This window comes from Halichoerus grypus, chromosome 10 (assembly GCF_964656455.1).
Source record: "Halichoerus grypus chromosome 10, mHalGry1.hap1.1, whole genome shotgun sequence".
NCBI classification, from domain to species: domain Eukaryota; kingdom Metazoa; phylum Chordata; class Mammalia; order Carnivora; family Phocidae; genus Halichoerus; species Halichoerus grypus.
In genome coordinates this window covers 542,468-570,125 of record NC_135721.1, presented here as the reverse complement: position 1 = coordinate 570,125, position 27,658 = coordinate 542,468, and the positions used below count along the sequence as shown (strand labels likewise).

General features: G+C 49.0%; 1 protein-coding gene and 1 long non-coding RNA gene across 2 annotated transcripts; one reads left to right on the top strand and one right to left on the bottom strand.

Moving 5' to 3' along the window:
• Positions 1 to 1,941: 1,941 nt before the first annotated feature.
• On the bottom strand, positions 1,942 to 8,821 carry LOC118528927 (uncharacterized). The gene is made up of 3 exons (XR_004913857.2): positions 8,568 to 8,821; positions 5,931 to 6,095; positions 1,942 to 3,183 (listed from the first exon to the last, which is right to left on the bottom strand). It is a non-coding gene; the product is annotated as an uncharacterized LOC118528927 (long non-coding RNA).
• Positions 8,822 to 9,204: 383 nt separating this feature from the next.
• Positions 9,205 to 15,425, top strand: TMEM18 (transmembrane protein 18). The gene is made up of 5 exons (XM_036081586.2): positions 9,205 to 9,359; positions 10,588 to 10,708; positions 12,355 to 12,409; positions 14,994 to 15,087; positions 15,174 to 15,425. Exons 1-5 carry the CDS (start codon positions 9,303 to 9,305, stop codon positions 15,261 to 15,263), a joined length of 417 nt encoding a protein of 138 aa, XP_035937479.1. The 5' UTR covers positions 9,205 to 9,302; the 3' UTR covers positions 15,264 to 15,425.
• The last annotated feature ends 12,233 nt before the right edge of the window (positions 15,426 to 27,658 follow it).

Genomic DNA, 27,658 nt, shown 5'->3' with positions numbered 1-27,658 from the left:
GAAATATTATTAGGATGGGTTGAACTCTTAAAAATGATGAAATTGAATTTAGTGTAAATTTATGGAGGTTAAGGGAAATAAAAATATGCTCTTGGACAGAGTAATTTTTAAATCAAGAGAAAGAGAAATTTTTCACTTTCTCACGTCCCTGTTGTTCAGTTTTAGTTTCTCTTGGTAAAGGTAATTATTAAAACACATTTACATTAAATGTCTTGTAAGTAAAATATCACATGATAACCAGCAAAGTAAAAACTGACTCTGTGTCTCCTAGCAGAAAAAATATACCAAAGCAATGATTATTTAACAAAAATATTGCTTAAAACATCAAACTATCATTTGCAACGTGGAGTAGATTTTTGAACGGTTTTGTTTCATGCAACGGTTTTATTTGTGTATTTTCTAACAGCTGTCCTTGCGGCGACGTCCCAGTAAGACCGCACACCTTTAAGCCCAGGACAGAGCAAACTTGGAAGGACTGTCTCCTCTACAAGCAAAGGAAGCTGGCCGGCTTTAATTCTGTCCTCTCTCCCGTGCAACATTAACTCTTTGGTTAGTTAATTCAAAGACCAAGAGAGCTCAAAACTGAGCCAGAAGTAAAGTTTTATGTCTTTTTTAAGGTGCATTCCACAGCCAGGACTTTTGCTTGAACACATTAAATTTCAACAAAGTGTCATTTAGTCGTATTTAAAGAAAAGGAAGAAACCCTAAAAACATCTAACTGTAGGTTTGATTGTTTTGTTTTGTTTTTTGAATGAAGTCCGTGTTCTTAATGATGTATTTATCCACATTTCTCCTATTTATTGATGACGTTGTCTCCTGACGTGTGACACATGCGTTACTCTGTAACTACTCTTTTCCCGTGGAGAGCGCCAGATTCTGCCTGAGCAGGTGCACACAGAGGAGCGGCAGCTGGAGGTGGAGACGGACACGGATCTGTGTGCATCTCTGGTGGGCAGATAGACAGAGATTTCAAAATAAACCGGGGAATTAGTGAAGAGAGGCTTACGGAAGATTTATGTTGATGAAACTCAAAGCATACGCCCTGAGGAGGAGATCTGAGTCTCATACATACGTGCACTCGATGGTCCCCTTTGCACAGAAGGCCCTCTGCACCCAGCTCCTCCACCAGGCATCGCTGGTGACCGCGATGATGGGGAGCCGTGCCTTTGCTCAGTGAGCCCCGCTCTCCTTTCCCCGCCGTCTGCCCATCGTGCTGGCCAAGCCTTCCACCTGAGAGCCACAGACCGCCAAGTGGGCTCAGGAAGCAGCCCCTAGAGGCCGGTCCCCTGCAGGGACTGCTTCCTGTTGGAATGGCCAGAAACCGGAGGCCTCGTGCCCACTAGGCTACTCCCAGTAATCACACTGTGGATGTCTTGACTTGTGTATCCATCACTGTAATTTCGTGTAAAACATCATTCCTGACAAAACCAGTCATTTACAGCCAAAAAGTAATCTTGAACCCACTGATCCTACCATGTACCCTGTTACTGGAGTGATCCTGAAATCTATCATCCAAAACAGGGCAGTTTTGAACACAAAAGAGGTTGCTATTAGTAATTATTTATGAAGAAATGTGTAAACCGGCATGTTCCGTGGCTGACCAGGATATGTGGCTGTCCTACTTATCTCTCACAAACACCTGGCATCCTGGGCTGGTGAAACGTGTATTGATGAAAATGCACAATTGCACCATCATGCCGAGAGGGAGCTGATGCCTCAGGAGATTGGGCTGTTGTCTGACACCTGTCCTCTGCCATCGACTGTCGTGTTGCTGTTTCTTCTAGCCCTACAACATACGGGCCTGGGCTCCCCGAGGAGGGAGGCCGACCCTTCATGGCTACACCCATTAATCCACAAAACTGCCCTTGTGTTCTCACGGCTTGTGACCTGCTTGCCGGTAGCTTCTGTCTTTAGTTAAAGGAAGTACTAAATACTCGCTGCAAGATTTTAAAATGATCGTGAAATATTTAATAAGGAGATCTTAATACAAAAATTATGGAAACGAAATTCAAATTATATTCAAATATCAAAATCAAACCCAAATAAGAAATGTAATAGTCTCTTTAAATTCCAAATTCGAATACAATATTTCTAAGCTTTTATTTTTTTAAAATTTTTTATTGTTATGTTAATCACCATACATTATCTAAGCTTTTATTTAAAGAAATAAATTGATATCTACTTATTCTTCAATCTGCACTCCTACTATCTGACTTCGTATCTCCGTTCTCCACATTCTACCGTGATTTTTGTTTCTCTACCCAGTGTGTGGATGGTTATGACCAGAACATTTCCCCAGCTTCTTGGATCACTCAAAGCAAAAATCAGGGTTACTTTGTGTCTCTCTCCCCACATTAACTGCAGTGTCTTACATCGATATATGGGGTATGAGTGATTTTCTCCATTTCACGGAGATCGGTCCCGCCTTCTTTCAAGGTTTGTATACACGGAGTTTCCCCTTAAATCGATTACTTCTTGTTTTCTTTCTTGGGTTAAACTCTATTAACATAACAGTGTTTTTAAATTTTGTTCCTTTCTTCCTTCTGAGAACGGCATTCAAGACTTGCTCTGAAAATGAGGAAAACAGTTCAGCCGGAAGAATGTTTGAAGACTCACAGAGCAGTTTGTGAATATTGGTGAATATTTCATAATTGTGCAAAAGGAAAGCGTGTGTTTCTCCTCATATCAACGTTAGGTTAACTCGAATGCCATGGATCAAGCTCTGTATAAATGCTACAGAAATGTTCTGTTTCCCCTTTCTCTTTCTTCTTCCTACCGCCACCTAAGAAGTAAAGCCCTCGAGGCTGATTTTCTATCCAGGGATGCGGCATGACATTATTAGCCCTCAGTTTACCCTGGAGCTCTAAGTCAGACCTGAAGCAACCTTGGACAACCTTGGCCATGTCTCCAGCGCAGATTGGGCAGGAAAGAAAGTAACCCTGGAGAAAGGCATCTGAGAATTGTAAGTGCAGCTTTGTTTCAGGTGCTGGCAGATCCAACTGGAGGACAAGGAGCGTGGGTGGAATCCTGTCACGCGGATGGTGGCTGGTAGTCTCCTCAGGAGAGCTGATGACACAGCCGAGAGACCCAAACCGCAAAGGAGATGGGCCAATACCAAGTAACACTCCACCAGGGCGGCATGTTAAGTTCCCGTATTTGCTTTATTGATGATGCTCATTAGTCCTGTGTAGAAAAAACACACTTAAGAATAAAATAAAATAAAATGTGCACACAGGGTCCTCTGATACAGTGTGATAGCTTGGTGCGTCCAAAGGGAAAGCTTTCAGTGGACTCCCCCACCCGCTGTATGGGACGCAACAGCGATTGTTTATAAAATGAGCGAACTGATCTGGTCTCCAAGCTCCACAAAGCTGTAAAATTCTCTAAACATATTGTATTTTAAGTAACATGTTAAGAAGGATAAGCTTTAAGAGTGGCTCTGCTTTGTAAGATACAAAACTAAAAAAATGAGATTAAGATGTTCAGGATATTCTGGAGACCTTTTTATGTCCGTTTTTTCTTTATTTTTTCTACATCTTCTAAGTTTTTGCAGGAATATTTCTCCTAAAAGTGGTCAATGTTGTAAGTCATACTTTATTTAACTCACTGAATTAGTGGATCTTTCCAAATCCTCTGTTGTATTCTGCTGTGGCCCACAGGGTTCTGGAGCTCAAAGCCTGCACATGCATGTTTCTGGCAGGCAGTTAAATTCTTAGGAAAAGTAAGCCGTGTTTATTCCCAAAGAAGTTCATAACTTAACTGAATTAGATCTGAATATTCATAAATAAGAGGGAGAATCATGGGGTCTTATGAGAAAGGAGGCACAGAAGAGGATGGAGCGGGGCTTGTCTCTGAATATTTAGGACCAGGGTGGTCCTTGGTTTTAGCCCCCATCTCTCCACCTTGTGGGAATGGAAGTGTTTTGGGGGGGGGTGGGCCATCAACTTTCATGGTTTTCTGGGACCACACAGCTCAGGAAAAGTTAAGTGTCATCAGTGGTGTCGATGGGCAGAGAGAGAGGAGTTTAAGGTTTTGCTTCAAGTCATTAGAAATCACTTACTCAGCTATGAGCCCCTGCAAATTCCCTCCAGGTGAATAAAAAGAGCCCTAAGTATTTACAACACAATCTTATGCTGCTAATGTTCCTGTTCTCAAAGCTAATGGAAGCCAATTATTTTAGAGTGGGCATAATGCTAGTATTTCATGAACAAATGTGCATATCTCAAAGAGTTCTTATATACAGTGATTGTAAACCTGTCACCATTTTACAACAACCATTTTAATAAAATGTGTTACATTTTATTATACAATAATAAAGATTCATTGTTAAAAGTTAAAATAGAGAAAATTATTTAAAAGTCCACCTAAATAGACAGCCCAGAAATGGACCCTCAACTCTATGGCCACCTAATCTTCAACAAAACAGGAAAGAATATCCAATGGAAAAAAGACAGTCTCTTCAATAAATGGTGTTGGGAAAATTGGACAGCCACATGCAGAAGAATAAACTTGACCATTCTCTTACACCACACACAAAGATAAACTCAAAATGGATGAAATATCTAAATGTGAGACAGGAAATCCTGTCTCACATCAAAATCCTAGAGGAGAACACAGGCAGCAACCACTTCGACCTCGGACACAGCAACTTCTTGCAAGACACATCTCTAAAGGCAAGGGAAACAAAGGTAAAAATGAACTTTTGGAACTTCATCAAGAGATAAAAAGCTGCACAGCAAAGGAAACAGTCAACAAAACCAAAAACAACCCACAGAATGGGAGAAGATATTTGCAAATGACATTACAGACAAAGGGCTGGTATGAAAGATCTATGAAGAACTGATCAAACTCAACGCCCGAAAAACAAATAATCCAGTCAAGAAATGGGCAGAAGACATGAAAAGACAATTCTCCAAAGAAGACATACAAATGGCCAATAGACACATGAAAAAAATGCTCCACATCACTTGTCAGGGAAATACAAATCAAAACCACATTGAGATACCACCTCACACCAGTCAGTGGCTAAAATTCACAAGTCAGGAAACAGCAGATGTTGGTGAGGATGCGGAGAAAGGGGAACCCTCCTACACTGTTGGTGGGAACGCAAGCTGGTGCAGCCACTCTGGAAAACAGTGTGGAGGTTCCTCAAGATTTTAAAAATAGAGCTACCCTATGACCCAGTGATTGCACTAGTGGGTATTTACCCCAAAGACACAGATGTAGTGAAAGAAGGGCCACATGCACCCCAATGTTCATAGCAGCAATGTCCACAATAGCCAAACTATGGAAAGAGCCGAGATGCCCTTCAACAGATGAATGGATAAAGAAGATGTGGTCCATATATACAATGGAATATCACTCAGCCATCATAAAGGATGAATACCCAACTTTTACATCAACATGGATGGGACTGGAGGAGATTATGCTAAGTGAAATAAGTCAAGCAGAGAAGTCAATTATCATATGGTTTCACTTATTTGTGGAACATAAGGAATAGCGTGGAGGACCACAGGGACAGGGAGGGAAAACTAGATGGGAAGAAATCAGAGAGGGAGACAAACCATGAGGGACTCTTGACTCTGGGAAACAAACTAAGGGTTCCTAGAGGGGAGGGGGTGGGGAGATGGGGTAACTGGGTGATGGGCATTAAGAAGGTCACGTGATGTAATGAGCACTGGATGTTATGCACAACAGATAAATCACTGAACACTGCATCTGAAACTAATGATGTACTATATGTTAGCTAATTGAATTTAAATTAAAATAAATAAATCAATAAAAGTCTACCTAAAAATATCTATTGGCAAAGGAAAATCACCATCCTTGTATTTGTGTTAATTACATGATAGTGGGTCACATAGGCTTTGGTTTCTTTCAACGTCATTGTGTTCTAGTATTATATACTACATATGTATTTTAAATCCTACCTTTTTAACGTTAAAAGCAAAGCATCCCCAGGCACACTGGTGGTAAAGGAGGAGAGTGCGGTCCACGCCCTGCACTCAACCAGTTTTGAGCGAACAGCTGTCACCAGTGAGTCGCACGCTGCCGTATCTGAGTATCCAAACTGCTTGGAATATTCTCAAAAGTTTCTGCAGTTAAAAAAAGATATGCATAAAAACGTAATTATATAGCAGAATGCAAATGGACAGTTGGAAGCAAAGTTGTGATGAGGTATTATCCCACTTAAACAAAGCTGTATTATTACTGCAAACAGCCACAACACTTAGGAAATAAACCATTAAAAATGTTTGGAGCGATTATCCCCAGCAAACTCATGGTTGCAGAATCCAGTGCTTTGCATTGTGTTGGCAAGGATAGTGTAGACACTCATGGGCTCTGGGCAAGGCATGCACGTGGGGACGGGTGTCACCGCAGGGGCCAGCCACAGCAGGAGACTGAAGTGACTTAGCAGAGGGTCCCAGAAAGAAGGTAGTTTGTGATTACCCAGGTGTTGTATCTTAGGGAGGACATATGCCTGCACATGGTGTCTCCTCCCTGAATGACAACTGGTGCCCACATAGTCGAGACCCTACTGAGGCCTCTCTCTTCCCCAACCATCATGCTCAGAACCCCTTCCCACTCTCCTAAGGTGATGCCACGCTCCTGAGCAAGTGCCCTTAGTTACAGCGGCTGTCTCCTCTTTCACCACCATTGTACATTGATGGTGTCCCCCAAAGGATAAGCCATGATCCCCGCTCCTGCGAATGTGATCCCCTGGAAACAGGGTGGACGAAGTCACCCTAGAGTGGGTGGCCTTAGCCCAGTGACTGTGTCCTGAGCGGAAGAGAAGGCCGACCAAGGAGGGGCAGGACTGCAGGCCAGAGACTGGCCTGATGCCGCCAAGATCCAAGGACCCCCATGGGTGTCCTGCACCAGACGCTGTAGGAGGGCAGGAAGGACCCTGCCAGAGCCTGGAGAGGGAGCGTGGCCCTGTGGCACCTTGATTTTGGACTTCTAGCCCCACAGCCAAGAGGGAAGAGACTGCTACTGTTGTAGGAGGTATTTAGGCGCCATGGGCAATGTCTTCAACTCCTTCCTGCCCAGAGTCTAGAAGTTTTTCTCTGTGTAGTCATTGTGTTCTAGTATTATACACTATATGTGTATTTTATGTCCTCCATGTGCCGAGAATGTAGAATAGGCAGACAGGTAAGATGGGCTAATGCCCTGGAGAGGCTGTCAGAGAGAGAGACAGGAACAAACCACCTAAAGCAGCACAATGCCATGTGTGGTGTAACCCACGTAGTCACCACTTCTGTGAGCACTGAGGTAGGGGTACATTCATGGATTATGGAGAATACGAAGTGAAGGGGCACTTGGGTGGTCAGTTGGTTGGGCGTTGGACTCTTGGTTTCGGCTCAGGTCCTGATCTCAGGGTCCTGAGATCTGGCCGCATCATTGGGCTCCAGCACTCGGGGAGTCTGCTTGAGATTCTCTCTCTCTGCCCCTCCCCCTGCTCGTGCTCTCTCTCTCTCAAATAAATAATCTTTTCTTTTTTTAAAATAGAAAATATAAAATGAAGATAAGATACTAAATTTGTTGATTTAATCTATAAAACTTTTATTATCCATAATTATGTTTTCACAAGCACATTTTTAAATGATTGCAATTTTGCAACAGCAATCTATGAGAGTCAAAAATAACAGATTTGACTCTCCCATGATGCTCAGAAAAAATTACTTCTCCATCTAAAATTAAATGGTGTAGATTAAAACCTCTCGATTCAACAACAGAATACTCGAAAATTCATTTTGTTGCAAACATGGAAAGAGGCGTTAAGGCTCCACAAGCAGGACCCGAGACCAGGGGTGCTGCCCCCTGCTGGCGCCTGACTGAAACTCGACTGGACCCGGTCCACCCCGCGGCCGAGCCAGCCCGCCCCGCAGCATCCCTCGGCGGTCGGGGCCGCCGGGGGCAAGGTCGCCTCCTGGGGAGATGTGGCCCCAGACCGGGAACAGCAGCGCTGTGTGAAACCCACGGTTACGGACCCCACGTCCGGGGGCAGGTGCAGGGAAGGCTGTACGCGCCTGACCACGGGAAAGATTAAACTGCGTCTGAAACGTGCAAGGAGACAAGCGTCCCCGTGGCACGGGGGGGCGGGGAGCGGGGAGGAGACGCCAGGGGCATCCTCGGGAGGTGTTCACAGCGGGGCGGGACTCGGCCCAGCAGGTGTTTTCCGAGGTCCCCAGGCGGGGCAGCAGGCACGCGGCAGCGAGCGGCGGGGCCGCGCCGTGGTCCCCGAAGATGCAGCCCCGAGGCACCTTGAGGCCAGGACCCGCGGGACCGCCCATCCCCCGACGCCGTTTCGGACGCCGGGGCAGCCCCGCAGGGCTGAATTTCTGTTTGATTCCGCAGCTCAGGGACACCACCGCCGGGAAGCCCTTCCTCCGACCTTTCCGCTCAGCGTTGCTCAGCGTTGCTCAGCGCCCAGCGGCCCGGGCGGGCTTCCCTCCTCAGCGCGCGCCGCCTCCACCCCGCCCGGACGGCGGGGCTGTCCGTGCACGCGGCCGTCGGGCCCTGCGGGAGCAGGTGGGCCTCCTGAGAGCCCACAGGTGGCCGCACACACCGTGGCACCTGCCCCTGGTGGCGCATGCCCGGCGCTGACTTTCGTGTCCCGAGCCATTTCCTGAGGCACAGCATTCTGGACGCTGAGTGACGGGCAGCGATCTGAACGCGCCTCCAGGCTGAGGCTGGGAGAGCATCCTGAGACCCTCATCTCAAGGAGGTCCCCGCCGGCAGGACCCTCACCCCTGTGCCTGTCAGGCAGAATCAGGCCCCGCCCCCGTGCGCTCAGGCCGCGTTCACGTACAACCCCAGGGGAGGGGCGTGCACCCACAGGCCATTGGCCAGAAAAAGTGCGTCCCTCCCAGCCCCTGTATGGCCCCGGGAGCGCGGACACTGTCCCCTCGGTCCGCCGGGAGCGCGGTCACTGTCCCCCTCGGTCATCCGGGGTTGGCGTCGGAAGCAGGCAGGGACGCCCAACCGCCCCTGGTTCTGCAGAGCGCCACCCGGCTAGGGTAGAACTATGGACACTCTCGCCCTCCCCCCTCCCCCGGCCGGGATGGGAAGACAATCCGAAAACTACTTTCAGTTTCATTATTAGACGTACTTTTAAAATACCGCGAGATGTGGACTTGATACCGGGCCCACAGGGAGATATCGCGAGATGTCTGGGACTAAGCGGGTTTCCCGACAAGTGGAAATCCCGCGAGAGGCGACGCCGGAGGCGTTCCCTGTGTTATCCAACTGGGGCGGGGATGGCAAGACGGTGGTGGTGAGGGTGGGCCTTTCCAGGGACGATGCCGTCCGCCTTCTCAGTCAGCTCTTTCCCTGTCAGCATTCCTGCCGTGATCACGGTAACTTACTGCCTTCTTGACCTCCAGTTCGGGCGACGGTAGTTGGGGCCAGTCAGGGTTTGCCCGCATCCGCTCTCGACACCAACTACACCGGATGGGGCGTGGGGGCGGGGCTTGGCGGGCGGGTCGCTCGTGGGCGGGGCTTGGTGGTGGGCGGGACGCTCCTGGGCAGGGCTTGTCGGGATGCTGGGGCGGGTCTGGGCGGTGTGGACCGACCGCGGCTGGAGTTGCCGGGATGTGGGGCGGCGTGAACTTCCGGTGCTGCCCTCGCGCTGTCCACGCCCTCTCCTCCGCCTTGCTCTCTTGTCCCCTCTGCACGTTGTTGGGCACAGGTGGTCGTGGGCAGTTTACCGTGCCGAGGCGAGGCGTGCAGGAGCGGCAGGGGACACCTAGAGAGTCCAGAGGGCTCTGCGGGACCCCGAGGCAGGTCCCGCCTCCTCTGCTGGAGAGAAGTAAAGGGCAGGGCTTGGGTATGAGTTTGCATCGGGAATCTGAGCTTGTGGAGGGAACCTGAGCATTTTGGGGGGAATCTGAGCATCTGGGGGGATCCGAGCGTTTTTGTGGGGAGATTTGAGCATCTGGCTGGGGGTGGAATCTGAGCCTATGGGGATGGGAATCCGAGCATCTGAAGAGGGGAATATGAGCATCTGGGGGCGGATTTGAGCATCTCTAGGGGGATCTGAGCATCTGGGGGTGCAGACATGCCCACCGTAAAGTGCAGGAGACACAACATCTTGGTACTATTTGGAAGGTTGCTAGAAAGGTTGGGGAAAATAAAATCTGGCAAATTGGGATGCCTCCGATTTCCCAAGGCCTTAAGTATTAGTCTAAAGTGTTTTAAGTCTTGGAGTAACCAAGTGCATCCCCTGAACGAGACACTTAACTTCCTCCTAAGTCATGGGATGATGATCCTTAGAAACCTTAAAAACACAATTCTGTTCAGTAAACAGAAGGGGCATGTCCATGGTGCAGTCAGTTCTGTGTGCACAAACATCAAACTACTGACGTTTTTCTTTAAAATCCCTGGACCGCGGTTGCAGTGTAGAGGGTTCCCGTTTCCCTCCTCCCCCTTCCTTCTCCACACCTGTTTCTGTGAGGCCTTGGGGAAGGGCTCTGGATGCTCAGGAGTGAGGGACCACTGCCCTCCCTGACCCAGGAGTCGTGAAGCCTGGCCCCCATTTGAGTTGACGACCATGAGATGATGAGTTTCACGCGGTGTGTCTTGCAGCAGACAGACTGGACCGAGCCCTGGCTCATAGGGCTGGCTGGCTTCCATGTACTGTGCCTGCTATTCACATGTCTGTCGTCCCAGAGGTACGAAGTACAGGTCGGACATTTCCTGTGCTTAGGTGAGTAGAATAAACAACAGTTGTGTGACTTCAGTTGCTGTGTGATATGGCCAGGTGCCAGGCGGCATCTCAGTGAGAGCTTGTCTTAGGAAAGAGTGAGGCAGTGAGTTTGTGTTGCACAAGTATTCCCGTGCAGCGGGTGATGGGAGAGTCGCCACTTCCTGCCTGCCCCTGAGGGCTGTGGTCAGGCGTGTACTAAGGAACGTCAGGGGGACACCTCCCTAGCCTCGAAGAGCTCAGTTGGGCAACCCCAGCGTGCATGAAGTCCTTTCAGACATCCTTGTGTTGCTCTCAACTGTGGTAAGTACAAGGCGGCAAAAAGAGGAGCAGCCGGAAGCACTGTGAAGGGGCCCTGTTCACGTTGTGCAGGAACACTTAAACTGGGGTGTGCGGGGCGTGCGGGCGTGAGCCATCAGCATGTGTGTGCTGGGGGGGCCAGGATGAGCACTCCCTGCAGCGAGCATGGTCTGTGCTCGGAGGAAGGCGACGGCCTGATCAGTGAGCTGGCAGGTTAGAACCAGCTTGTAAACTTAACTCTGTGGGTTTGTTATTTTCGAGGGTGAAGAGAGGGCTGACTTTGCACACTTGGGACAGTAAGTAGGTGATGTCCTACATGTGTGCACATATTCTATGATTCATGTAACTCTCAGGCCAGCACGATTGATTTTGTTCAGTGCAGCATCATTTGCCGCACTTTTATGGATGAAACAGGGAGAGGTTCCCTAACCCCCAGGTCACTGAGCCCCCTGGGTGGCTCAGCCGAGACTCATGACACTGTCACCTGGGGAGGAGTGCCTGGCAGAGATGGTGCTGTTCTGCTCCACGCCTTCTGTGTCTCAGCCTGTCTTTTCCTCTCTTCTCTGTCTCTCTTCTTTGGCTTTGTTGATGTGCCTCCTTGGGCCCTTCGTGGAGGAAGGAGTCAAGAGATTGCAAAGCCCGGTGTAATCTGTTTTGTGATTTTGGTCAAGGACAGGAAGGTTCGCACATTTTAACTTCCCCAACAAATGAAAGCATGGGGCTTTCACGGCAGCACTTTGCCGTGACCCACTGTGTCCAGTTGTTCTGCAGGTCGGTGTATGCAGCGCGCAGTAGTAAGCAGGCTCTAGGTCAGGGTTGGAACAGCTGCCTGCTTCTGACTCTGGGCTCCAGGAGGGCTGTGGCCGCCAGTACCGCTGGGCGGGTGTCACGAGTGTCCCTGGTGGGTGCAAGCGTGAGGGAGGAAAGCAGGTCGCTTCAAGCACCAGGTCTCACAGCTCCAGCCGTGTTCTGTGTGGCGTCTCGAACGAGGGAACCGTGACTGGGTCAGGTAGGAGCTCAGGCAGAGTAGCATGCGTGTGCACACTGGGTTTTCAGGCACCAGACCTGGATGCTCAGCAGCTTTGCACTGTTTGACTGAGACCATCGAGGCTTTCATGTGTCTTGACCTTCCTCATTTTTTTTCCGTTAAAGGAATGTGTTCTGTAATTTTAAAATTCTCCAATTTTGACCTCACACTTTACCTAAAATAGAAGTTACATTTCTCATCAAAGTTTTGCTATTCTGTGGTATTTATGTGAAACATATCATTACAAAAAGAATATGTTTAATTCTGTAATGATGAATAATCGGTCATCCAAATCCTGACACGTGGTTTCTCTCTTTTCCAGTAATTTTAGTGTATTGTGCTGAATATATCAACGAAGTAGCAGCAATGAACTGGAGGTAGGCCAGCGCTCTGCTCGTTTTGACCGTAGTCAGGAACCACACTCTAGAGTGGTTTGTCCAACGGGAGCATTGCATGCAGACCGCGGGAGTCAGAGAAGCGGGAGAAGACCGGTTGCTGGAGCCCCGGGGAGGCCAGGGGCCTCTGTACTGATAGCTTTAGGTTTGAGGAACGAACGGCTTGTCGGCTCTCTTAGGGTTGGAAGATCAGTTAACAGAGTTCACGACAGCGTGAGAGAGTTCCGAGGGCTTTTGTAAAGGAGCTCTAGCTGCAGAGTAAAGAAAGTGGCATTTTAGAGAGAACGCAGTCCACGTGTGATCAGGGCTGCGGGTGGTGTGCTGCGAGACCTCGGCCCTCCCTGGAGCTGCCCAGTCCTCTTGAGGCCTCCGAGCATCGTCCCCGCAGAGACCCAGGGCCGCCCTCCTTAGATAGCAGCTCCACCCCCATGCCTGTGGCCTTGATCACTCAGGCAGCCCTGGAGCACCGTCACCACCCTCACCACCGTGTCCAGCATCCCCGCCCTCTGCTTGTCCTCTGCCCCCGTTTCTAGCTCTCCCTTCGTCCTGCTCGAGTGTCAGGCCCTGCCCCTGGTTACAGCTCCGCACCCACATCCACACATGTGCGCTGGACACGCTGTGCCCACTGACAGGGCTTCGTCTGTGACCCTCAGCCTCGTGCATCAGCTGGGACCCTCGCACGTGTGTCGACGCGGGTTTCAAACAATGCTCCACAGCCAGTATCTGGCCCACTAACTGTTTTTATACGACCTGTGAGCTTGAAATGGTTCTGACATTTCTAAGCGCTGAAATGTTTATTGCTCTTAAATGTAAAGAAAAAGGAAAAACTTCTAGTCTCTGAGCAGGAAGGAGGTGAAGACATTGCCCTTGGAGCCTAAATATCTGGCCGTGTCCAGGAGGCTGCTGAGTGCTGCGCGAGATGGTGTGCAGCCCCGCCCCGGCTGGCAACACCTGCTCGTGCTCCACCCCCGGGCCTCCTTGCTCGGCCAGGTACTGAGGACACGGAAGAAGCCAGACTGCACGAGCCCTTCCTCGCTCTGCCTGTCCGCCACGCTGCTGTGCGCTTCTGGGGTACGGCTGTGGCCCCGACGCCGCCTCCTCTGCGTCCTGGCTGTTCCCTTCTGAACCTGTCTCCTCAGCTGGGCACGCTGACAAGGCACCCACTTATCGTGGGAAGGGCCCCGTGGCCTCCCCCATCAGGATCCTTCACGAGGAGACTTGAACGGGGGTCACTGTCCCTGGGGCCCGCACCCCACCTCGGAGCAGGAACGCTTTTGTCCGTGACAACGTGGTCTGCGTGGGGCCCGGCCCACAGTTAGTCTCCGTCTGTGGGTTACTTGGCCTCGACTCTCTGCCCCCTGAAACCACCAGCTCCCTGGTTTCCAGGACACCGTGCCGCCAGCTTCTTCATCCAGCTCTTTGTGGTTTCCTCCCTCTGCCTCGCCACCGGGCTGTCCAAGCACCAGGACAGTACCTCTCCCCCAGCCCCCTTCCAGAGCTGTCCCCAAGGCACTCTGCCCCGTCTTCGCATTGGCAGCTTCTCCTCCTGATGACTTAGGCTGGAGACCTCTCTCATCACATGGAGATTTCCCAGGAGTTCCTTGGCCTTTGAAACACCATGAGTGTGGCTCTGTCCACTGCCACCGGTGCCTGCCCTCACACGGGTGACAGCGCCACCTCCCGAGCCGGGCCCTGCTTCCCCGGGTCCCAGCCCCTCTGGGTCCTCGACCAGGCAGCGAGCGGCCTCAGCGTGGCCACGGCTCAGTCTCAGCTGCTGCTCCTGGCTTCACACACACGGAGCATCGGGAGGCTTCCGCAGTCCACGCCCAAATCTGCACCCTCCCGCTTCGTTTCTCTCCAGAACATCAGTCGTGACGTGTGTTTTGACTTGATGATCTGAGCCCCTTCCCCTGTGGCGTAAGCTCTAAGCATGGCTTGTCTTGCCGGTTCACGGCCGCTGGCTCCCGTCAGTGAGCGGATGAGCTGTGGGCTACTTCGTCAGTGCTGGATCTGCACGTTCCAGTGCTGGCCGCAGAGGGACGCCTAGATCGGCCGGCCTCTGCCATTTACTGGCCCTGCCTTCGGGCAGCTTGAATGACCCAGTGTCCCTGAGCCTCCCCTTGTGTGGAAGCAGCGGGCGGGTGAGAGTTCACCCAGGCGGAGTGCCGGCTCTGCACCCGTCTCGGACTAGCTCGGGACCTGATGGCCCGTAGAAGCCTGGGAGCTGTTACTGTTGGAGCACCTTCCAGTGGGCGTCCGATCGCTGTTAACCAGAGTGCGCAAGTGTTTCCTTCGGCCCAGAACACCCTCGGGTTGATTGCTTTTACTCCCGCCACCATCTGCCCGGGGCCCTGGGTCCCGGCCTTCTTCGCTGTGGGACTGACTGTGCGCTCCTGACGGGGGCAGTGTGGGCAGGCTGCTGAACGGGCTGCGGGTGGGTTCGGTCGCGGGGCAGGCGGAGGTGCCCTCGTTGACCTAAGAGCTGTCCAGAAGCCTCATGTTAGAGAATAGCAGTAATGACGTTGTTTTGTTATGCCAAGTAATTTTTAATTTTTTCCTAAAACAGGTTATTTTCAAAATACCAGTATTTCGATTCACGGGGGATGTTCATTTCCATAGTGTTTTCGGCACCACTGCTGCTCAACGCCATGATCATTGTGGTATGTGTGTTACAGCCTCTGGGTTCCAGTTCTCTTTCTGTGTGTGCTTCCCACTTCTAAACACGTCTCACAATGGTTGTTTTCAGATTATGTGGGTCCGAAAGACTTTGGATGTGATGGCTGACCTGAAAACCCTACAGGAGAAGAGAAGAGAAAGGAAAAGAAAAGAAGAGTGATGCCGGAACGGTTGTGGTGGTTTTCTTGGTGGAATTCAGTTTTCCTCCACGTCGTTGTTTGTGGGCTTCCTTGTTAGCGCCCACTCATGTCTGTACGGAGCATTCGCGCCATCGAGCACACCTTACAATTGCTCTTCAAAATAAATGCTACTGTCCGTGTGAGTGTTTGTTCAGCCTGGGTCTGTGTAGGATGTTTAGTGTCTTCCTGGTGAAAGTGTATAAATTGGTGGGTCTGTGCAGAGCTCTCCCTAATTTGCTGAGTTGTTCATGTCATCTGCGTGGTTACTGGTAATTAAAAAGCGTTCAAGCAATGTGATGACTTGGAACCAAGTGATAAACAATGCTGCCCATGCGTAGGCACCATCACCCCCTGCACGCTCTACTTCCGGGGCCGTGGCCACCGGTGGCCGTCCATGTGGCATGTGGCCAAGTCGGTGACATTCTGGGTTGTCCCTGGAGGGCTGCAGCCCAGGGATGCTGCTGGGCTTCCTGCGGTGACCAGGGCAGCACCTGCGCTAGGGACGATGTGACCCAGAACCTTAGCAGTGCCGAGGTTGAGAAGGCCTGGGCCAGAGCCGCCTTACACGAGACCCCGGGAGCAGGGTCCTGAGAAGACACGCACTTCTGAGCGCAGGGAGCCAAGTCCCAGGAGGAACGCCGCACAATCGGCCCTCGGACAGAGGAAGCTTGCAGCTCCTTTGGGTTCTCAAAGTAGTTACAAGTGTTACGGTACGAAGGCCTTGAAGTCCGGATTCCATGGAGAGTATGTGAATGAGCCCGTTGAGCGAGTTTTTCAGGATGTAAGATTACAAATAGAAAGTGTTGGAACTAATAGATTTTTATAACAAGTAGCAAGATTATATTCCTTTCTAGATTTCACTTTTTTAAAAATAAATTAGGGTGCTCAGGAACATGCTATGAATTTTATTAGAACAGGTCTGCTCTCACTTTGTAGTGTCCGCTTTCCAGGCCCATGCTCCTGGTTCTGTCCAGTGTGCACCTAGCTGGAGGACCACAGGTGAGTAGAGACACCCAGGTGTTTAAAAGTGCAGTGTTCAATAAAGGGAATGCTGCCGGCTCTCGATGTGGGCTTGAAAAAAAATAGTTTGTGAGGAGTTGTCTAAATTTTAACAAGATTGTTATTCCCAAGTGAAACATATTCTTCAAATTAAAAAAAAAAAAATGTCCTTATGAAAGCATTTATATTTAGTAACTTAAGAGGACACTTTGAAAGATTCTGAAATTCAATCTTGAAATACGGATATATAATGTTTTCATGGACAATCATGGACTTTTAGTAGAGAAATGATTTCCTGAATTCTGACAGTTTTACAAGTGAGTTGATAGAATCTTCTAGATAGATCCAGTGTTTTTACCCTGATGTGTTTCCCAGTTCCTTCTTGATACGTAATCTTTTCTATTGAACATAAGAAATGACTTAAAAGTAGCATTCTGTGTTCTGTCCGATCTTCAGTCTGTTGTGCCTGCAGCCTGTGCGTGGAAGCCCCCCGTCAGGTGTGGACTGGTGCCGTGGCTCCCGAAGAGCTCCCACGTCATGGCCCCGGGCCCAGGGGAGGAACCACGTGAGCACACGCGAGGCAGAGGGCAGGTGCAGGACGAGCTTGTTGTCCTGGCGTGTGGTGGGAGGGGCCGCAGTGGACGTAAGGAGGCCACACTACGTTTTCACTATCCGTCATATTTGGACGGTCACAGTACAGAGCCGTCTGAATTTCCTAGTGTAATAGCATCCTTACTTGGCCTATACACTGTGGAAATGTGACGGGGCCTTTTTGTCCTTCCACTTGCATGTGTGTAATTTTGAGGGGGGCAGTTGTACTTTGTTTTCACACACACAAAAACACCTTATTTTTTACCCGTCTCGTAAGTTCATATTCGGTGGCTTGAACTGCAGTGTGAACAAGTGTCTTTCATGCTGAGGAAGATTTCGAACCAAACTGGTCGGCAGAGAGTTGAGCAGCATGAGGCGTGCTGACTGGATCCGAGTTAGGAGGGTGGGGGTGTGTGCAGGGAAAGGTCCAGAGGGCGTCTCCCCAGCTGTCCAAGTGAAGCAGACGTTTATTTACAGAAAGACAAGGAGATTTACGATAAAAACACACTGTAGTAGTCCAAATCTGTGACACCTTCAATTTCTTGATTGCTGTGAAATAAAAGATGTATTCGCATTTTCGCCCAGAATTGTACATTTGCCTTGACTTTTGTGTACTCGACGCAGGAGCTCCCAGATGTGGGCTCCACTGGTGGGGCCGCTTCATCTGCACTTGCCGTTGAGTTTCACAAACCCAGAAATTCAGTTTTGTCAGAAAATCAGCGCAGGCACAGACGTGCGTCAAGTAAGAAAGCAACATGTAAACCTGCATTAATTTATTGACAGAGTGGCAAGGACATGGTGATACGTTCTCACCCTTTATAAAAAAATTCAGAGTTAACAAAATTTAATTGAGTAGTATTGAGTAGGGATTGAGAATAAGGAATTTCAGTGGAAATGACACTTAACCACAGACAAGGAGCTTTGGTGATCCAAGCCACCTGCTGGCCCCTGCAGCTGTTCTGTCCTTTGGGAAAGTACTTCCTGTCCGGAACATCCTTCTTTGACCACGTTTTAGAGAACACGCTTTCGGTGCCTCCGGCATCACTAGGTATGGGAAAAATGGGAAGCAGTGGCAAGCCTTATTAACCCTCAAAACAGTAAGGACAAATGGTCTTTTATTTTTTAAGATTGATTTATTTATTAGAGAGGATCCCAGGCAGGTTCCATGCCTGATGTGGGGCTCGATCTCACGACCCTGAGATCATGACCTGAGCCAAAACCAGGAGTTGGGCGTGTAACCGACTGAGCCTCCCGGCGGCCCAGGACAAGGGATCTCAGCAGACCTCGGCAAGCCCTGGCGTGCGCTGCACAGCGGAGCGCAGCACGATGCTCCACGACGCTCGGGTCGGGGCGCAGGAGCTCTTGTCCTCGTCGCACCGCCGGGCCTGTTCACCGCGCGGCCGCTGCCTCCGTGGCTGCCTGGCCGGCCAGCGTCCGCCCGCGTGTCCCCGGTGCTCGGGGTTCCGTCGTGCGCCGCCTGGGTCGGACTTCACGTGTCCTGCGTGGTTCCCCGGCGGCCCAGCGCTCCGCGCCCGAGAGCATCCCCGGAGAGCTCCGAACTTGCCAGAGGCCGGGCTGCAGGCCCGCAGCCCCGAGCACGCGGCTCCCGGAGAGCCTGGCTGGCCGGGCGGAGACGCAGACCCCGAGCGCGGCCGACCGCCTGGCGCTCTGCCTGCCGCCGCGTCCGCCCGATCGGCGCTGCGGGAATGCCCGGCGGTGCGTCCGGCTCCGCGTTTCGCCTGGGCGAGCGGTTTCCTCCGGGCTTCGTGTCCCCGTCCTAGCGCCGCCCAGTGGCTCGAGCGAGCCCCGGTCCCAGGGGCACAGGACCCGAGAACCTTCGCGCTCCAACCGTCGAAATGCCCCGGCGCTGCCTTCCTGTCCGCGGGCCTGGCTCACCTTGTTTTTACTTTCCTTTCTGGGTCCCCAGCCTCGCACCCTGCGTTGCCGCCTCCAGCCTCCAGACCCGGTTCCGAAATGCCCCGGGGATGGCGTTCGGGGCTCCCGTTCCGTTGTGAGCCTGGGGATCACGCCCAGGCGCAGAGGGTGACTTAGCCGTCCCCACCTGCGCCCCTGCGTGGGGACAGCCCAGGCACCAGGCCGACCCCCTTAAGCCGGTTTGGCTGTTTTCTCTCCCAGCTGCGTCTGGCCCTGGTCTCCTGTGCACTTAACCCATCCCTGGGAGCCTGGGCGTGTCCTCCTGGGCCTGAGCCCTGCCCACCACTGGAGGGGTTTGCTCCTGGTCCTGAACCTTGGCTGTGGGGGCTCCAGCCTGCCCACGTCTGCTTTGCTCTTCTTATATAATCTCCGGTGTATTTGGAACAGAAGGAAATACTACATTTTCCCTGAAAGTCAATTTCTTATAAAGTACTTTTTTCAATTCCTTTTATCAGTCATATTTCAATATATGGCATCATTTTCAATGACTACATAGTAGCCAAACCGAGTAAGTTCAATTTCCTTAAGCAATTACTGGTACTAGAGATTCAGAGTTTTTCTACTTGTTTTCCTAACATAAACAATACAAAGATCTCTGACTTCAGAGGCATACTTTACATGTTAATTGTTAACATGGACAATAGCCAAACCATAGAAGGAGCCGAGATGCCCTTCAACAGATGAATGGATAAAGAAGATGTGGTCCATATATACAATGGAATATTACTCAGCCATCAGAAAGGATGAATACCCAACTTTTACATCAACATGGATGGGACTAGAGGAGATTATGCTAAGTGAAGTAAGTCAGCAGAGAAAGTCAATTATCATATGGTTTCACTCATATGTGGAACATAAGGAATAGCATGGAGGACCATAGGGGCAGGGAGGGAAAACTGAAGAGGAAGAAATCAGAGAGGGAGACAAACCATGAGAGACTCTGGACTCCAGGAAACAAACTGAGGGTTACAGAAGGGAGGGGGGTGGGGGGATGGGGTAACTGGGTGATGGGTATTAAGGAGGGCACGTGTTGTGATGAGCACTGGGTGTTATAGGCAACTAATAAATCGTTTAACATAACATCAAAAACTAGTGATGCTCTATATGTTGGCTAATTGAATTAAAAAATTATTGACGTGGAAAAAATCCTACAAGTGAAATTAAGTCAAAATGTAAACATTTTATCAAAGTTGATAAATATTGCTACGTCAGGCTTCAGGAAGCATCTTTGAACATGTGTCCTTGACCCCGTCTACTCTCGGTGACAACACTAAAAAAATACTTTTCCCATGAGTAAGCACAAATTTTCTCTCATTGTTTTAACTTGCATTTCTTAGGTTACCAGTAAGCCAAAATTTTTCAAATGATTATTGACATTTTGTGTTTTTTGGTGAATAATCTATTCATACACTTTATTTTTTTATTGCAATATTGCCTCTTAAAAATGTATTTCTAATTTTATATATTAAAATTAATAACACATGTAAGGCAAAAATCTCTTTCCAGTTTGGGGTTTGATTTTGGCCTCTGTTAAAAGAGTTTAGAACTTTGAGAAATTCTTGTGTTTATGTAGTTACCACCCGAGCCGCCGAGGGCTGAGACTTCACCCCCGTCGCAAGCCAACAAGCAAGTCTGCTGTGTCACATGCATCCCGGCAGAAGGGTGACAACCAGTAATAATGGAGTTAGTTCAAAACAGTTACTTATTTTCAATTTTACTTATTTATTTTACATAGATTTTGGCTAATGTTAAGGGTTTTTGCGGTTTTATTTGCTTACACAAACTTGCGTTACCCGCGAAAGTTACTAAGACCAGCTCTTTACTCTTTACATTCTGCCCTGTAAGTAGTTACTGATGTCAGAATGATTAAAGCAAAGTTGTCAGTCAATTTATGTTAAATCAATGTTGATTGAGGTTACATGCATTTAATAGTAAAAAATAGTAAATTCAGACAGTTTATATTTGCTATACAAAAGTTTATCCAAGGATCTCTAAAAACATAGCTGGTGTATAATATGAAGATTTACATTTTTGAAATATATTTAGTGGACACATGGGATTTGTCTTTTTTCAGCGTGACCTTCAGCCTGCACCCCTGCTTCACTTGGTTTTGTAGCTGGTCATCTGTTCTGGAGCCGCGTGAGGAAGGGGGAGGAAGGGGGTGCGTCCTCCTCCGGCCGTCGGGGTGTGCGTGACAAGCAGTATGGGATGTTTACTCCCTGGGATCCGGACTGAGCAGAATCACTGAGACCCTGGGGACAACAGAAGGTGGGAACACAGGTATGTTTGCCCGCGGGAGAGACTTCCAGAGGCGCTGGGGGTTTTTACACGCCCCACCCTTCTCGTGAGGCGACGTCATGTTGACAGCAAGTTAAAACCCTTACACACTCAGCTGAGTTTCCGGGACAGTTGCTGCGCAGTGGAATCGCACACGTGGCAACTGTAAAAATGTGCTTTTTGAGCACGATCTGCACGTCTAACAACAGACTCTGGGTGAAGACACCTGCGCTCATCTGGCCGTGGTTTCGGCTCTGACCCACGCGGTGTTGCCTCAGTTGTCTCCTATGTGAGGACTTCCATCTCCTGCACAAGAGAAAGGGGTTAAATGCTGCTTCCCAGAGACTTGGTTACAAAATTAACAAGGACCTAAAATAGCATCTTAGGGGAAATAAGACCTGGACGGAGGGTGTCTTTGGGGGAGGGAGGGGGTCGTTTTGACTTCTAGCTCTCAGAACTTGTTAGAGAGACACCGTCAGCCTAATTGCTGTTTTTTCTTTTTTTTTTTTTTTCTAAATTTCAGTTTCCCCTTGGGAAAAAAGTGTGTACTAATGCCTGCCATACTCATTTAATAAGATCACGGTAAGGATCAGAAGGTAGGATATGCAGTAAGTTTCCCTAAAGGGCGTGTCCATTAGCTGCTCCTGGTGGGGCTGGCGATAGATGACATGGATCGAGTCCTAAGCCTCAGACCCAGGGCCCGGGAGGTAGCAAGTGTCAGCTCAGTCCAGGAGCTCAACGGGAGAGAAGGACAGGTGTGCGAGGGAAGAGCTAACCTGAGCGGTCATTTACACGGCAGGCCGTTTCCCAAGCTGTGAGACAAAAATGCCAAAATGTGGAGCCCCCATCTCTCCTCAGTTCTGCAAGACTGTTCTCAGTCGAGTAAAAGTGTATTTTCTCTGAAACCTGCAGAGGGCGCGAACGCACTGTGTCTAGTGCTCCAGAGACGTTGGTGGCCGAGGCCTCGCGGAGGCTGACGGAGGGAAAGCCTTGTCACTTGTCCAGAAAGAGAAGTCTAATACTTTTGATTGAGACATACCATCTGATCTAAAGGGAACAGACCAAGAATTACCTGAACTAAGCTAACCATGTCCAAATTATGCTGTAAAGTTAATTTTTACTTCTCCAGAAGCAGAATAAACAGACGCACGCACACACAGGGAAACAGTAGCTGGATTACCTTCCATCACCCTAGGAAACGCCCACCCCAGTGTGCATGCATGCCCAGGCCCTGGACGCCATGTGCATTAATAAACATACTTAATTATAACGTATTTGGTAGTTTCTGGAACACTTCTTAAAGATTAAGCTTAAGTAAAGGCGATTGAAAACGGAGGGGATAATGAGGCTGTTGCAGATCAGAGGTCCGGCCCTGGCCCTGCAGAGTTCAGTCTCAGGAAGGCGTTTTAATGGTTAATTTAAGTTGGAAGCTGCGGGGAGCATCTTGGTCACTGGCTTCACATCTGGGCTCAGAGTGCCCGCGCAGCTCCTGAGACACCGAGGAGAAGACTGGGGAGAGCTTGCCTTGTGGACCCCTTCCCACTCCCCTGAATCTCCTGCTCCATCTGGGGCGCATCATCAGGAGCCAGCAAACAGCAGTTCAACACATAAATAATGGTTCCAACTGGGCCCCAAATCCCAGAAGGTCAAATGCAATCAAGAGATTGTGCTCTTGAATATCTGCATCACCCTCTTGACTTAGGGTCTGCCTCCACTCAGCAGCTGCTGATGCACTTACCTGGCTTCACACAAACATATAATGGCATGCATCATTATTATATATGTATTAAATATATATTTTTTCATTGCCCTAAATATTATCTGTGCTCCAGACATCCACCCCTCCCAACTCCCAGCAACCACTGATCTTTTTACTGTCTTTAGAAAGTTTTGCTTTTTCCAGATTATTGTATAGTAGGAATCAAGTGTGTGACCTTTTCACATTGGCTTCTTTCACTCAGTAATATGCATTTAAGATTCCTCCATGTCTTTCCATGGCTTGTAGCTCATTTATTTTTAGTTCAGAACAATATTCATTGTCTGGATGGACCTCAGTGTATTTATCCATCACTTACTGAAGGACGTCTTGCTTGCTTCCGGGTTTGGGCAGTTATGAATAAAGCTGCTGTAAACATCTGTGTGCAGGTTTGAGTGTGGACATAATGGCTGCACCATTCTGCGTTCCCACCGGCGATGAGAGAATGTTCCCGCTGCCCCACGTCCTCGCTAGCACCTGGTGTTGCCCGGGTTCCAGACGGTGGCCATTCTCATAGGTGTGCAGTGGTATCATATTGTTGTTTTAATTTACATGTCCCTGAGGGCTTGTGATGTGCAGCATCTTTTCATGTGCTTTTTTTGCCATCCTTGTACCTTCTCTGGTGAGTTGTGTTCAGATCTCTTGCCCATTTTTAAATTGGGTTATTTGCTTTCTTATATTTGTTTTAAGACTCTTGTGTATTTTGTTTTTTTTTTTTTTTTAAAGATTTTATTTATTTATTTGAGAGAGAGAATGAGACAGAGAGCATGAGAGGGGAGAGGGTCAGAGGGAGAAGCAGACTCCCTGCTGAGCAGGGAGCCCGATGCGGGACTCGATCCCGGGACTCCAGGATCATGACCTGAGCCGAAGGCAGTCGCTTAACCGACTGAGCCACCCAGGTGCCCAAAGACTCTTGTGTATTTTGGATAATAGCCCCTTATTATTAAAAACTTCTCTAGGAGAAACCATTGGCTTGTCTTCTCATCTCTTAAAAGTTTCTTTCACTTATGAGTCTAACTTATCAATTGTTGCTTCCATAGATTATATATTGGGATTATATCTAAGAAGTCGACCCCTGAGTTGCCTGCCTCCTCTCCCCTCTGATGACAACTTGGGGTCCAGAGTGAAATTGTGATGAGGAACGGAGCATCTGAAAACATAGACTTAACTTCAGAGAGGCCCCATTTTGGCTGCTGGGTGGTGGTGTGAAGCAAACAAGAGAAGGGAAGGAGAGGAGAGGGTGTCCATGTGCGGGCAGTCTCAGGGGAGGGGGTCGGCTCACGGGCAGGTGGTCTCAGGTTGGCCCTGTCTTGACTACCAGATCCCATGCAGTTCTTCTAGGTGTGTTATGGCAAATGGATGCTTTTCTTTCTAAGGTCAATGTTTAAGCTTGCATTTCAAGATATAGTTCACGTTCTAGGGATGTCAGTATTTTTTCTAGTCCCTCAGAAGAATTCCTGATGTAAAATAAACCAGAAGAAGAGTAATAAATAGAATTTAATCTGGAGGATTTGAAGCAAGACAGTGAATGCAGGGGAAACAGGGGAGGACAGAGTGTGTGATTTGTAGGGTCCATCCGTCACAAATGACTGAGTCGTGACTAAGTGGAGTCAGACAAGAAAGATCCCAGGACACACAGGCTCTATCTCCCGGTCCCACTGAATGAAAGAAACAGAAGTTTGTGTATGAATCAGGCTCTCTGGGGCAGCAGATCCCCAGCCTTGCAGCCTCCCAGATGCCAGAGGTTCATGGTTTCACAGCAGTGACAGGTGAGTGATTAATGACCAAAGATATATATATATATATATATATATGAATTTTTTCAAGACTCAACTTAAAAAAATAAAATTTGATTTGGTTGTTATTGTCACAATAACTACACTAAGAAATACTGACGGCCAGATATGTGGAGTTTCCATGTGAACTAAAATGTAGGTAACAATCCAAACTGTAATTTCAAGAGAAAATAATGCTTTTCCATTATAGCACATCAAGGCTTAGCTTTTTTCTTTTTTTTTTCATGTTTCAGACTCTTTGTTGAAAGCATCTCTGTTTTTAAGAAGACTTCTGTGGTCTTTATTTATTAGGTAGGAGGCCTGTTCCCAGTCCTCAAAAGACAGTCTGTAACTTCGGGAAGCTTCTCCTGCTGGTGTTGGGTTGTTGTGCTCACGGAGCACATGGTCCCCCTACCACCACCTCTCCTTGGGGCCATCGGGATGGCCCAGACTAACACGGGCTTGGGAGGGCATGAACAGAAGACTAAGTACATATATATAGAACAAAGATTTACTATTTTTAGCATTGCCACTGTGCTAAGGCTATTTTGATACAGAACTAAGAACAGTTATTCATTAAGTATTTATTATGCGTACCAGGAGGGTGTTCAACCAGGTAGCTCTTAACAAAGGCTGCGAGCCACCGAAGAGCCTGGGTAAGGTGACCGGTATCCCGCCTGGGGTGGGGCGGCGGGTGTTACAGAATTCCCATGGTGAGTCAGTGTCCTCGTGCCCTCTTCTTGTAAAGACACGTCATCCTGAAGTAGGGCCCACCCTTGTGACCTTATCTTAGCTCACTCACCTCTCCAAAGGCCCTGTCTCCAAGGGCGGTCACACTCTGAGATACTGAGGGTTAGGACTCAACATAGGAATCTTGGGGACACAACTCAGCCCGTAGCAGCAGACCTACCAGCTAACCCTAGTGGGTCAAGGACTCAGGTGTGAAACTTGAAACACCGAACACTTTAGAGAAAATACCACAGAACAGCGTTCTGGTCTCGGTGCAGAAAGAAATCTTCTACACAAGATTTAAAAAAATCTAACAATAAAGGGAAAATTTATAACATTGACTACATTAATATTATGAATTTTTCTTTCCAAAAGATGCCTCGAAGAGTGTGAAAAGGCAACGCGGGGAGAAGTCCTGGTCGGCGTGTACACAGAATTTCCACGGGTCCACAAGTCAACGGCAAACCCAGCAGAGAAACTGGCAAAGCACTTGGAGAGGCATTTCCTGGGGGTGGCCCGGTGGTTACAACAGCACACGGGAGTCCATGGCCAAATGAGCCATTAACGTTAGAGAAATTCAAATGAGCACAACTAGGTGCATCCTGCACTCTGCAGACGAGCAACAAGTCCAGTAACAGGAAACCTCCACAAAGACCAGGGAGGGGACATTCCGTCCGCTGTCTCCGAGCATACCTTTGCAGTTCCTTGAGCCTTGTGGATGCGTCCCCGCCAGGGGGACAGTGAAGGGGCGCAGGCCAGACCCCTCTCTGGGTGAACACCGAGAGAGACTCCAGGAGCTCTGCTCCTGTCCCCAGCTGCAAATGAGCCAATGTTCGTCCACACAAAATGGATGAATTCTATCGTATAGAACACAGGACTGCTCAGCTGTAAGTTTCAATGTGGTTGCATCTCAAAACCAAAATGTGAGTGAAAAAAAGTCACAGAGAAACTTCATGCACACATTTTCATTCACAGAAAGCCAAAAACAGGGAATATGGGACATAATGTATCCCAGGGACACACACATGCCTCGTAAAATTATGAAGAAAAGCAAGTAAAAATAAATTTCAGGTTCAGGATGTTACTCATTGCTGGGTGCAGGCAAAGGGATTGAGACCACAGGGCTGGAGGGGTGTTCAAATGTGTTGACAACGTTCTCTTTCTTAGAGCGGGTGCTAAGTTCATGGATACTCATTTATTACCATGATTGTAAGTGTGCTATGCTTTTTAAAAACATTTTTTTAGATTTTTTAAAGATTTTTTGTTTATTTGAGAGAGAGAGAGAGGGATTGAGCGGGGGGGAGGGACAGAGGGAGAAGCAGGCTCCCCACTGAGCAGGGAGCCCGATGTGGGGCTCAATCCCAGGACGCTGAGATCATGACCTGAGCTGAAGGCAGACGCTTAACCTACTGAGCCACCCAGGCACCCCTGTGTTATGCTTTTTATTCATTAATAAGATATATTTTAATGAGATGTAAAATGGTAATCATAAAATAACTTTTAGAAATTACGAAGTTTAAATGCATCTAATATTTATAATGTTTATGCTCATTGATGAACATTTTCTACTATATCCAATTAAATTATCTACTAGATTAAAGTGAAGAAGAAGAAGAGGAGGGGGAGGAGGAGGGGGAGGGGAAGAAGAAGAAGAAAGAAGGAAAAAAAAAGAAAGTAGAAAGCCCAGCAAGCTGTCTGGTCAGCTGGCTACAGGGCTCGGTCCACAGCAGGGACAGACACATAAGGGTTAATATCTACCAAACTCTGAACTGAGTGCCCAGCAGGAGGGTGACGGAGGCTCAGCTGGGTGCCCTCAGTGTCCTTCTCATCTCTGTCTTCACTGCCCTGGCCACCCGCTCGCGGGTCATGGCTCCGTTTCCCCTTGTCCAGTGAAGGGCGCTTTTCCCCTGGGCAGACACATGTCCCACTCAGGTCCCCAGGCCCCTCCTCGCCAGGGCCAGGCCTCCTCCCTGCCCCTGCTGCCCACTCCTCACCTGCGGGCCCCTGGGACCCTCAGTCTCCTCCTCGGTCCAGGTCCTCTCCTGTCTGCTCCCCTGCAGCTGAGTGGTTCCTGGGTTGCACCCTTTTGTTTTGGTTTTTCTGATAATCACTTTGTCTACTCAAGCCTGTTCACTCCTTAAAAGAAAAATAATTGCAAAAATTCACAAAAAGACCAGATTTTTTAGTGATATGCTTGATAGTAGCTAAAATTTCATTGCCCAGCCCAATAGTAAATTTCATTATGAGAAACGCCTCATCGTGTCTCATACGAGATGTTCAGTAAGACCGCGTTGTCCTTCCATTTCCTCTGCCT

Excerpts from the sequence above, each read along its gene's own strand:
- TMEM18 (XM_036081586.2), top strand. The coding sequence starts at position 9,303 with ATGCCGTCCGCCTTCTCAGTCAGCTCTTTCCCTGTCAGCATTCCTGCC. Across the intron at positions 9,360-10,587 it reads GCATTCCTGCCGTGATCACG|CAGACAGACTGGACCGAGCC; the intron begins GTAACTTACTGC and ends TGTGTCTTGCAG. Across the intron at positions 12,410-14,993 it reads GTAGCAGCAATGAACTGGAG|GTTATTTTCAAAATACCAGT; the intron begins GTAGGCCAGCGC and ends TTCCTAAAACAG.